The 10,888-nt window shown below is 47.6% G+C and overlaps 3 protein-coding genes across 5 annotated transcripts; 2 read left to right on the forward strand and 1 right to left on the reverse strand.

Moving 5' to 3' along the window:
• Positions 1 to 359: 359 nt before the first annotated feature.
• On the forward strand, positions 360 to 2,972 carry atp6v1e1b (ATPase H+ transporting V1 subunit E1b). The gene is made up of 10 exons (XM_049761613.2): positions 360 to 509; positions 608 to 672; positions 1,200 to 1,265; positions 1,348 to 1,457; positions 1,605 to 1,671; positions 1,730 to 1,819; positions 1,939 to 2,007; positions 2,070 to 2,164; positions 2,236 to 2,323; positions 2,539 to 2,972. The coding sequence occupies exons 2-10, from the start codon at positions 640 to 642 to the stop codon at positions 2,599 to 2,601; spliced, it is 681 nt and encodes a 226-aa protein (XP_049617570.1). The 5' UTR covers positions 360 to 509; positions 608 to 639; the 3' UTR covers positions 2,602 to 2,972.
• Positions 2,973 to 3,037: 65 nt separating this feature from the next.
• On the forward strand, positions 3,038 to 5,853 carry ada2b (adenosine deaminase 2b). 3 transcript variants are annotated; one of them, XM_049761603.2, is made up of 10 exons: positions 3,038 to 3,202; positions 3,597 to 3,916; positions 3,978 to 4,197; positions 4,259 to 4,469; positions 4,542 to 4,669; positions 4,738 to 4,828; positions 4,894 to 5,002; positions 5,083 to 5,198; positions 5,329 to 5,534; positions 5,622 to 5,853. In XM_049761603.2, the coding sequence occupies exons 2-10, from the start codon at positions 3,628 to 3,630 to the stop codon at positions 5,707 to 5,709; spliced, it is 1,458 nt and encodes a 485-aa protein (XP_049617560.1). In that variant the 5' UTR covers positions 3,038 to 3,202; positions 3,597 to 3,627; the 3' UTR covers positions 5,710 to 5,853. The 3 variants fall into 3 exon arrangements, with proteins under 3 accessions (XP_049617560.1, XP_049617561.1, XP_049617559.1); XM_049761604.2 differs by having other exon boundaries at positions 5,332 to 5,534; XM_049761602.2 differs by having other exon boundaries at positions 3,039 to 3,202; positions 5,083 to 5,240; positions 5,332 to 5,534.
• A 198-nt stretch (positions 5,854 to 6,051) lies between these two features.
• On the reverse strand, positions 6,052 to 8,535 carry rad51ap1 (RAD51 associated protein 1). Its single transcript, XM_049761611.2, has 9 exons — positions 7,967 to 8,535; positions 7,835 to 7,884; positions 7,370 to 7,475; positions 7,189 to 7,301; positions 7,051 to 7,116; positions 6,898 to 6,978; positions 6,686 to 6,835; positions 6,382 to 6,501; positions 6,052 to 6,314 (listed from the first exon to the last, which is right to left on the reverse strand). Exons 1-9 carry the CDS (start codon positions 7,981 to 7,983, stop codon positions 6,187 to 6,189), a joined length of 831 nt encoding a protein of 276 aa, XP_049617568.1. The 5' UTR covers positions 7,984 to 8,535; the 3' UTR covers positions 6,052 to 6,186.
• Between the last annotated feature and the right edge of the window lie 2,353 nt (positions 8,536 to 10,888).

Raw genomic sequence — 10,888 nt, forward strand, 5'->3', positions numbered from 1 at the left:
CATGACATAACACTTGGCCATGCATCTGCTATGGGTGACTTTGCAGGGGGGGGGGACTTGAATCATTAATCAGACCTGGGTGTAAACAATAACAAATGTGAGTTAATGCTTCACATGATTGAAATCCAGAGTTTCTTCTTGTACACGTTTAAGTTCAAGATCCCTTCAGAAGTGTGATAAAAGATTCTTTCAAATGTGTAGTATAGATTTGGTGTTTGATAATACCCTTGGATGCGATATGTTATTTGTATTTTACTTAGCGTCTCGTTAAGGCAACACAAATGACCGGTTTATTTCTTTTCATTTCAAATCAAAGTTTTGATTAATTTATCGACGCGATAGAAACGTCACTCTCCCATTCCCGCCCCCCTTGTGCCTGATTGGCCATAAAACAGGAAGTCGTCACGTGACTTTGCCAGTCAGCTGACCGTCAATTTGTATTGAAGACGTCCCTTCCGAGTCACGACCGCTCGGATTAGCTCAATTGTCGTCCACTGCACATTTTTCGGGTGAATTAAAATGTTGCTCGATTATGCCGCCAGTTATGTGTTACAGTGCTGCATTTTAATGAGGTTTGATTGACATTTGTGTGTTCGTTGAATGGCAGGCCCGAGCTAGCAAGCAGCAGCAGTAGCGACCATGGCGCTCAGCGATGCCGACGTTCAGAAGCAGGTAACCTCGACTTTTTTTTTATTTTGAAAATGATATATTTCACAAACACATTTTTTGGCGAAGAACACCGTTGTAATTCTCTTTGGTTGGTTTACGCTGGTGTTTTGTTTGCCAGAAACCGCTAGCATCCTGCTCAATGACATTGAGGTAGCTCCTGGAGGTTAATGATAAAATGAATAAAAACATGACCGTTTTTTCCTGTTTTGTGTGTGTGGGCGGGTTATATTGTTATTAAACGTAGACTAAGTCATCTTCACCAGTGATCACATGACAATCACATGACAGGCCAGATGAGGAACTGCTGTGTATAAACAGTACAAGAGGAAATGTAAAAGTTAAAGTCGAATTTTAAAGCTGACACTGATGACTGTTCACGATCAGTGACTGAAATGGACGCAAACATTCTTCACGGTTGTGAGAAAAGCAGCCGCTTCACAGCTCCATGTCACGAAATATTTCGGTCGTCAAAACAAACACTATTAAAATAAATGAAAAAATTGCCTTGGGTTTCCCCTTCATATCTGCAGATCAAGCACATGATGGCCTTCATTGAGCAGGAGGCCAATGAGAAGGCGGAGGAGATTGACGCCAAGGTATGGTCGCAATGGATGGATGACTTTTTGGAAACTTGCTGGTAAAATAAACGTAGCCCCTTGCGTCCGTCTCCCCCTGCAGGCCGAGGAGGAGTTCAACATTGAGAAGGGCCGCCTGGTGCAAACGCAGCGTCTTAAGATCATGGAGTACTATGAGAAGAAGGAGAAGCAGATCGAGCAGCAGAAGAAAATGTGAGCGGTGCTGGCACAGTGCGAATCCGCCTTTCCCCGTGATTGCGTTTAGTTGTCGCGCACGGCACAATGGCCTACTGTGTGACAACAACGGCCACTTAGCACGCTAAACCGCGCCAACGTGTGTGTCATTTGTCTCCTTGACAGCCAAATGTCCAACCTGATGAACCAGGCCCGCCTCAAGGTCCTCAAGGCCCGGGACGACATGATCGCGGTAAGCCGCGTGCTCGTCAGTGACGCTGAATTGTGTTTTAACTGTCCCTAACTTTCAGGAAATGCTGAACGAGGCCCGTCAGCGGCTCGCCAACGTGGCGCGAGACCCGGCCAGGTACGCCGCGCTGATCGACGGCTTGATCCTGCAGGTTAGCCAGCGCTTGACATTCACAAGGAGCGATTCCGGGCCCGGCTCCCGATGTCATGTCATGTCGCGGCCCTTAATGGCACACATCCAAACTATACACGGTCCACTTTGTTTCCTCAGGGTTTGTATCAGCTGCTTGAGTCCAAAGTGACCATCCGATGTCGTAAGCAAGACGTCCAGATGGTGCAGGTGAGTCTTTGCTCTTCCGGAAATGACATCATCACATCGCCTCACCTCTCGTCGGCTCGCAGGCCTCCATCCAAAGGAACATACCCATCTACAAGGCGTCCGTGAAGAACAACCTGGAGGTCCGCATCGACCAGGACAACTTCCTCGCTCCCGACATGTGAGTGCCGCTGCGCCGCTTTTTGGGGCTTTCCTCACAAGAAGCAAATAACAAACGGAGCGATTCGACAGCTCCGGAGGCATCGAGCTATACAACGGAGACGGCAAAATCAAAGTGTCCAACACGCTGGAGAGCAGACTGGACCTCTTGGCTCAGCAGGTAACGCGTCGCCGCATGCTGACAAGCAAACAACAAGCTGCACTCATTTTTCAACAACATCAAGTGAATTCAATTATATTTTTGAAGTAATTGAATTGTTTTTTGTCAGACTGTCTCCCCCCCCGTTTTGTCTCATGATCTTGTGATATTGATCATTTTCCATCAGAGCTGGCAAACAATCCGTCTTTTGTCCGTGTTTGTCGCCTTATCTGCAGATGATGCCCGACATCCGAGTGGCCCTTTTCGGCGCCAACCCCAACCGCAAGTTCATGGATTGAGAAGCCCCGCCCCCTTGTTTCTCTATTCCTTTCCTTTTCTATTGTTTTGGGTCACATTCCTGCGAAAAGGGTTGCTTTGTCGCCGTTATTATTAGTAGTGTGTGTGTGCGATTGCGTGCGCGTGTGTGTGTATGTATGTATGTATGTATGTATGTGTGTTGCTGTTGCTGCATTCCTCTGTGCATGAAGGAAGAACGCCGTTACATAAGAGCAGGGACGGCGGGGTGACCGTCATGACGTAAGTTCGAATGCTAAAGGACTTTAATTTATTCTTCCACCGTCTGGATATGAGCTGTTTCGTCTAAATTATGTGTGTGAACGTGTCACGTGCTGTAAATGTACAATAAGATAATAAACTCTATGAATGGTAATACTACAACCACGTCATTCGTGTCCTCGCAGCGCGCATGCACATACACACACGCACTGGCGCGCACACACTCGTCATTCATGCCGGGCTCGTTAGTTAATCACATGCTATTTGTCAGACGAAAATGCCTCAACTGCCGTTGCTCCCAGAGTTTTGCTGACTTGTTAGGCAGGGACAGACGGGACAAGCGCAGTCGTGGGAGAAGACGGCAGAGCGGACGCATCGCTTCTTGTAAGTACTTTGACTTTTTTAACGTTGCATTTTCACGGTGGTTGTCTGGCTTGTCCTTGTGTGCACTGTGATGTCATTGACAAGGAATGTCATCAAAATCCCCCTTCCAAAAAAAAAAGTTAAAGTGCATTCATGTGCAAAGCATCATTTCATTTTGGGGATTAAACATTTTGAGCTAAAAGAAGAAAAAAACAACCTTATTTTTTGTTCAATTTTTGTTTTGTGCACAAACAACTAAGATGATCCTTTATGGAAAAAAACATCTGATTTGGTTAAGAAATTGAATCTGCTTTTGTGACAATGCGGTTGTCATGGTAACTGTCTACAACTCAAACCCTAACCCTGCAAACGTCAGTCTGGTAAATTGTATCGTCTTCTGACACTTGTCTAATAGTGAACAGCGCCTCCCAGTGGCTTCCGAGGGCATGGCCGCCTCCCTCCTCGGTGGAGCAGTGTCCCTCCTGTGCTTGGCGGTGGCGTCGGGAATGCTCGACCCGAGCCGGCGGGACCTGCTGATGCGCCAGGAGGCGTCCAGACAGACGGGCGGCGGTGTGGCGCTAACGCCGGCCGAGCGGCGCTTGGATGACGAGCTTCGGCGGCTGAAGGAGCGCGAGATGGCGGCTGAGCCCTTCCCGCCCGCCGTCCACTTCTTCAAGGCCAGGAGCCTCATTCGTGACAGTCCCGTCTTCAAGCTGCTGCAGAACATGCCCAAAGGTGACCCGGCGGTGCCGAGCCACGATGTCGTGCACCGAGAGCTAACGCGAGACACCCGCAGGCGGCGCCCTGCACATCCACAGCTCGTCCCTGGTGAGCGCCGAGTGGCTGGTGAAGAACGCCACGTACCGGCCGCACTGCTACGCCTGCTTCACGTGGGACAACTCGGTCCGCTTCGTCTTCTCTCTGCGCCGGCCGTACCCGCGCTGGGACTGCTTCTACTGGCAGCTTCTCAGCACGCTCCGAGCCAAGGTGGCCGATGCCGACGCCTTCGACCGCAGGTAGCGCCCGGCACGCTCGTGCCTCAACTTTACTACTTGCTAATATTGGCTCGCGTTCAAGCTTGATGAGCCAGCTCACATTGGTCACCGACGACCCGGACGGCGAGTACCCGGACGAGGACGCCGTGTGGAACAAGTTTGAGAGCGCCTTCATTGCCAGCGCCGGGCTGGTTGGCCACGCCCCCGTCCTGAGAGATTACCTCCTGCAGGGCTTGCTCGAGCTGCACCGAGACAACATCATGTATCTGGAACTGCGCAGCGGCCTCTCCAGGGTCTGTCTCAGCATTCGTGGCAAATAGGACGAGCAGGAAGGGCACATGATGTTTTGTCGCCTCGCCTTCCAGACGTACGAGCTGGACGGGACCGTCCACGACAAGACGTGGACGCTGAGGACATTTCGAAACATCACCAGGAAGTTTGTGGCCGATCACCCCGATTTTCTGGGCGCTCGCCTCATCGTAGCCGTGCACAGGTGAGCGCGCGCTCCAACCCGTTCGTTGCTATCCGTCGCCCGCCGCTCAAACCGCCGGCCGCCTGCAGGTCATCGAGCTTCTCTGAGGTGAAGGCGGCCGTGGAGGAGGCCGTAGCGCTGCGCAGGGACTTCCCCGACGTGGTGGCAGGATTTGACCTGGTAACGATTGAGCTTTTCTGCCGTAGCGATGTAACACGGAAGGTAGCTCTGGTCTTGTGCGGCAGGTTGGCCGAGAGGACAGCGGGAAGCCACTTTGGTACTTCAGGGACGCTCTTACGCTGCCGGACCGGCTGGGCGTCACGCTGCCTTTCTTCTTTCACGCGGGAGAAACCGGTAGTTTTTTTGTTTTTTTTCCCCCCATTCACTACAAAGTTCAATTACTTGATCATATTTACGTGCATGTTGTTCGGCAGACAAGGAGGGCACGGAGGCCGATCAGAACATTCTGGACGCTCTGCTGTTCAACACCAGCCGGATCGGGCACGGCTACTCTCTGGCGCAGCACCCTCTCGCCAAGGAGATCTCCAGGGTGAGCAATGTAGCAGTGGAGGTGTGCCCCATCTCCAATCAGGTCCAGTACGCCGACCGGCCTTTGTGTGTTTTTTTTTTTCAAGTTGTCCCTGTATTTGTGTTCTAACCAGCTTTGCAAACATGTCCAGCAGGTCCTGAAGCTGGTCTCGGACATGCGCAACCACCCGGCGGCGGTGCTGATGTCGGAGGGCCACCCCATGGTGATCAGCTCGGACGACCCGTCCATGTTCGGCACATCGGGCTTGTCCTACGACTTCTACCAGGCCTTTGTGGGCATCGGCGGCCTGAAGGCCAACGTGGGCACACTGAAGGAACTGGCGCTCAACTCCATCAGGTGACACCGCATGTCAGATCGCAGGCGGTCATTTCTTTGGAGGTCGGCGCCGTCACGCTAACAACAGTTTCCTTGCGGCTCTCGTAGGTACAGTTCGCTGCCGGCGGAGCTCAAGGACGCCGGCCAGGCTGCCTGGCAGAGGAAATGGGACGCTTTTGTTTCGGCTCACTCCTGAGAGCCCAATGGAACCTTTTTGACCACTTGATGGACTTTATTGTCAGCACCACACTTTTGCCTGAGTGATGAACTCTGCCACTTTTTTTACCCATCGTGTAACCACCAGTGAGACATAAAGCAAATAAAAAGGACACCACGTTGACTGGCTGGCTGATTGGACCTCAACAATTGAGAATGATATCATTAGTGACCACCAGAAGGCGCCATCCATCCAGGCCCAGCTGCCACAACTTCAAATGCAATTTTAATAGTTGATCAATGGAAGGTTTCTAGCACATGTTCATCCTTAAATGGTATTTATTTTTTTTATGTTTGAACTGGTAAAAATACACTGACCAAGTAACTTATCTTTGACTTTTATTTTCATTACATGTACACATATATATATATATATAAAAAAAAAGAGAAAACAATTTTGTTGATTTCAAAAGAATATTTACATGCATTTTGGAGCTTAAGCTTGTTCCCTCTGTGGTCAGGTGGCGGCGCTGCTGGGGTGCAGCGGCTTGACTCGGACACGTCGGGACAGTCCCAGACGAAGACCCTGACCGGGAGACCTTGCGGTGGGACTCTGGGATGAAGGAGGACTTTTTCCAATTTGACCTGCAAGATGAGGCAGAAAATTCAGAACTTCTTTTTTCTTCCATATGCTTGGACCAATTGTAATAACCTGGTGGGTTCCATTTAGGAATCCTGGCTCCCGTCGGACTGACTGAGATTGGCGGTTTGGACACGGCAGCTTTCAGCATCGGGGGGCTTCTCAGCGTGGGCGTTGAGGGTGCTGCGCATGCTGAAAAGACATGGAACTATGTTAAAGTGAGACGACAATTAAAGTCGTTTTCTTGCCACCCTTGTTTGCCATCTTAATATGAATGTTTGAGTGGTCACCACCTTTCGTCGTTTACTGCCGAGGCAATTTTAGCGGTATCAATTATTCACAGGTTTTGCTGTTGTAAATTGAAAGTTAGTTGAACCTGTTCTGGGTTGCGCTTTCAGCTTCGGCGGCCGTCTTTCGCCGTCGGGACGCTTGTGAGGCTTGCGCTGGTCACGCTGTTCCTTTTTCTGGCGCTTGCTCTTCATAGTGAACTCCTCGTCCTCACTGAGGTCCTCCTCACTCGCTGAATCTGAAACAGCAGTTGCGTTAAGACAAATAAATGCACAATGGAGGGGAGGGGGGGGGGTCTACCTGGTGTAAGTTTGGGCTCATAGTCGTTGTCATCATCCCGTGGGCATCTCCTTTGCTTCTCTTTGGAGATTTCATCCAAACCTAAAGAAAAACTGAATTGAGTGACTTTGTTTAAAAAAAAAAAACAAAAAAAAAGTGAATTGAGGCTTTTACCCAAAAGTGACGTGTCCACACTGCAGTTGGATCGGTGCAGGGAAGCGGGGTCTGTGTTCTCATCAGCTGTAGATCACAATGACATTTGTTTGGAGTTGTTTTTATGATTTTCTTCAGTCACACAACATTGGATCCCACCTTGACCAGCAGGAGGCGCTTCTTTCCTCCCTTCCGTGTTACTGCTATCGAGCAAAGACAGCGTAATTGCTGCCTCCAGATCCCGAGACAGCAGCTTTTCGTCTAGAGCTTTTCTGGAAGACATTTTTAGTCATGCAACTACAAGGTTTGTACTTGGCGTCCATTTTGTCTCCTGCTTTACCTGCTTTTGTGGATCTCCTGGGTGGCCTTTTGGCTTGATGTGTTGTGGTGCTCCTGTTGTTTGAGCTTCTTGCCGGGTGGGGGTTTCACGCTTACAAAGTCTTCGTCTGACATTTAAAGATTAAAGTTTAATTGCACTGTTTTTTGTTGTTGTTGTGCTGATGTAAAATTTGTGCCATGGCTCAAAAATTAAGAAACAAGTACTGCATTACTCATTTTGTCCACACGAGGGACCTAAAATCACGGGTGCCAACAATTCAAATCAATATTGTACGGCATTGAATATTGATGTTCACAAGATTTAACACATTTTACAATCATTTTCATGATTTGTGTTGTTGTTAACTCTTTTCTTTTTTCGCTTAATCTGTGTGCAGTTAATCTAGCGTCCGGCTAGTCCGTTAGTATGTGTCGGATACATACAACACGCGTCTACGTTACGTCATATTGTCACTATTTGGCCCACCGTCGTTGTCAACGTCCACCGACTCGAAGTAATTGACGTTCTTGGTCTTCCTGCAAGCAAGAAAAGGTCAAAGACGTTGGAGTGGCAGGCAAGGTAAGCGCTGCACAACTGGCGCACTAAGTGTTGACAAACCTCGCCGGTCGCTCCATTTGACGAGACGAAAGCAAAAGCAAGCTCGATTGCTTTGTAAGCTTGAGATTACATGTGTCGACTCAAGTCTTCAATGCACCCAGACGGCCTTAGAAGAATCCTTTTTGCGCCTTTGTTGTCAATTTGATTTTTGAAAGCTTCCCCGCCAGAACGGAGGAATGACGAAAAGCCATATCCGGTTTCTTGGCCACTAACTTTCGAGTAGCTAGTGATGTGCATTCCAGTTGTTTAAGGTGAACTGACTCTTTAGAATCAGTTCACTCAAAAGATTCGTTCAAACGAATCGTTCAATGAATCCCCCCCGCACACACTGACACAACTGGTTTTTCTTTTCTTTTTTTTACATCCAGTGAAAACAACCCATACACATTAAACAATACAACGACACACGATGGGTTCAAAAGAACGAATCTTTTTAGTGAACGAATCACTTCCTAAAGTGGTTCGTTCTTTTTTCAGTTCATATAACTTCAACCAGTAGGTGTCAGTAATGCCCAAAGAAGCTGGTGCCACCTTGCTGTCAAACGAAACGAAGAAGAAAATGACGTCACTTCCCGTTCACGAACGAGTCGTGAATTGCATTTCCCGTTCACCAACGAATGAATCTGAGTGATTCGCATTTCTAGTTCATTGCGAGAACGGATCGGTGAGGGAACGAATCGTGACTTTCCCGTTCGCGAACGAGTCAATGGGTCAACTGCCTTCCTTCCTTCCCCCCGTGCATCAACGGATCAGTGAAGGCGTTGCGTCTCCCTCCTGGCGTGAACTATGTAAGTCGGAATGTCGATTTGCCCAGGAAAGAAGCACTCACTGTCACACCACTTCTTTTGTGCACGTTTTCTCTAAGCTAACGGCTAACTTTATTGCAAGAAGGGCGCACCCCTTCATGCAATAAAGTTAGCCGTTATGCAAAAACGGCGATATTATGCTTCTCTTTGGGCGACCTTAATTTAACAAATAAAAGTCCCAATGATCGTGAGCAGCAGGGGGGGGGCCCCATTTCAACCCCTTACACTGAGTGCCAAGCAGGGAAGAAATGAGTACCATTGTTATAATGGTCACTGGTATGACCCGGCAGGGGTTTGAACCCACAACCTCCCAATCTCAGGGCGGACACTCTCCTCTTAGGCCACTGAGCTGGTAAACACTTGTATCATAGTATAACACTTATAGTCGTTTTTAAATAAGGTGTATGCATATATACGCCTAAATAGTGTTATCCAATATATCGACTGCAATTTCACATTAGATTGCTGGTTTGAAATTTACTTGTATTATTATTTTAATAAACATTAAAACCTGTTCAAACTTGTCTGGTGTTTTATTCCTTGTTTCTTTATTCGCCAATTAAAACATAAAAATCAGACATTTGGTTAACTGCTTTATATGACAATATGTGTAGGTACACCTCATGGACACTTCAATAGGTTAAAAAAAAAAAGAAATATATAAAGGGTTAATTGCACAAAAGAACACTTAGGTATATTCTCAAACCATGTACGTTCCATGTAATCTGAGCAAGGGTTCCATAGTGTAGTGGATAGTGCTTGGGACTTTCACCCCAGCGACTCGGGTTCAAATCCCATTATGCCCTAAGTATTTTATCAGGTAAAGATTTGCATCACAGTCGCTTGTGTGCTACTCCATAAAACCATGTATGCTCCATGTCATATGAGCAAGGGTTCCATAGTGTAGTGGATAGTGCCCGGGACTTTCACCCCAGCAACTCGAGTTCAAATCTCAGTGGGACCTAAATATTTTATCAGGTAAAAATTTGTATCACAGTTGCTTGTGTGCTACTCCATTAAACCATGTATGTTCCATGTAACAGAAGTGAAAGTTACATAGTGTAGTGGATAGTGCTTGGGACTTTCACCCCAGCGACTTGGGTTCAAGTCCCCGTAGGACCTGATACATTTTATCATGTAAACATTTGCAACACAGTTGCTTGTGTGCTACCCCATAAAACCATTTATATTCCATGTAATATGAGCGAGTGTTCCATAGTGTGTTCCATAGTGTAGTGGATAGTGCTCAAGACTTTCACCCCAGTGACCTGGGTTCAAGTCCCAGTAGGACCTAAATATTTTATCAGGTAAAAATTTGTATCACAGTTGCTTGTGTGCTGCCCCATAAAACCATGTACGTTCCATGTAATAAGAGCAAGGGTTCCATAGTGTAGTGGATAGTGCTTGGGACTTTCACCCCAGCGACTTGGGTTCAAATCCCATTATGTCATTACTATTTTATTAGGTAAAAATTTGCATCACAGTTGCTTGTGAGCTACTCAATAAAACCATATATGTTCCATGTAAAAAGAGCGAGCGTTCCATAGTGTAGTGGTTAGTGCTTGGGGCTTTCACCCCAGCGACTCGGGTTCAAATCCCAGTGGGACCTGATACATTTTATCATGTAAAAAATTGCAGCAAAGTTGCTTGTGTGCTGCCCCATAAAACCATTTATGTTCCATGCAATATGAGCGAGGGTTCCATAGTGTAGTGGATAGTGCTCAGGACTTTCACCCCAGTGACTTGGGTTCAAATCCCAGTAAGACCTAAACATTTTATCAGGTAAAAATTTGTATCACAGTTGCTTGTGTGCTGCCCCATAAAACCATGTACGTTCCATGCAATATGAGCAAGGGTTCTATAGTGTAGTGGATAGTGCTCGGGGCTTTCACCCCAGCGACTCGGGTTCAAATCCCATTACGTCCTAAATATTTTATCAGGTAAAAATCAGTTGCTTGTGTGCTACTCCATAAAACCATGTATGTTCCATGCAAAAAGAGCAAGCGTTCCATAGTGTAGTGGTTAGTGCTTGGGACTTTCACCCCAGCGACTCGGGTTCAAATCCCAGTGGGACCTGAAAACTTTTATCACGTAAAAATTTGCAGCACAGTTGCTT

This window comes from Syngnathus scovelli, chromosome 22, assembly GCF_024217435.2.
Source record: "Syngnathus scovelli strain Florida chromosome 22, RoL_Ssco_1.2, whole genome shotgun sequence".
NCBI classification, from domain to species: domain Eukaryota; kingdom Metazoa; phylum Chordata; class Actinopteri; order Syngnathiformes; family Syngnathidae; genus Syngnathus; species Syngnathus scovelli.

Excerpts from the sequence above, each read along its gene's own strand:
- atp6v1e1b (XM_049761613.2), top strand. The coding sequence starts at position 640 with ATGGCGCTCAGCGATGCCGACGTTCAGAAGCAG. Across the intron at positions 1,820-1,938 it reads TCGACGGCTTGATCCTGCAG|GGTTTGTATCAGCTGCTTGA; the intron begins GTTAGCCAGCGC and ends TTGTTTCCTCAG. Across the intron at positions 2,324-2,538 it reads TGGACCTCTTGGCTCAGCAG|ATGATGCCCGACATCCGAGT; the intron begins GTAACGCGTCGC and ends CCTTATCTGCAG.
- ada2b (XM_049761602.2), top strand. The coding sequence starts at position 3,628 with ATGGCCGCCTCCCTCCTCGGTGGAGCAGTGTCCCTCCTGTGCTTGGCG. Across the intron at positions 4,198-4,258 it reads GCCGACGCCTTCGACCGCAG|CTTGATGAGCCAGCTCACAT; the intron begins GTAGCGCCCGGC and ends CTCGCGTTCAAG. Across the intron at positions 4,670-4,737 it reads CTCATCGTAGCCGTGCACAG|GTCATCGAGCTTCTCTGAGG; the intron begins GTGAGCGCGCGC and ends GGCCGCCTGCAG.
- rad51ap1 (XM_049761611.2), bottom strand. Across the intron at positions 7,302-7,369 it reads CAGGAGATCCACAAAAGCAG|AAAAGCTCTAGACGAAAAGC; the intron begins GTAAAGCAGGAG and ends AATGTCTTCCAG. Across the intron at positions 6,315-6,381 it reads TCCTAAATGGAACCCACCAG|GTCAAATTGGAAAAAGTCCT; the intron begins GTTATTACAATT and ends CTCATCTTGCAG.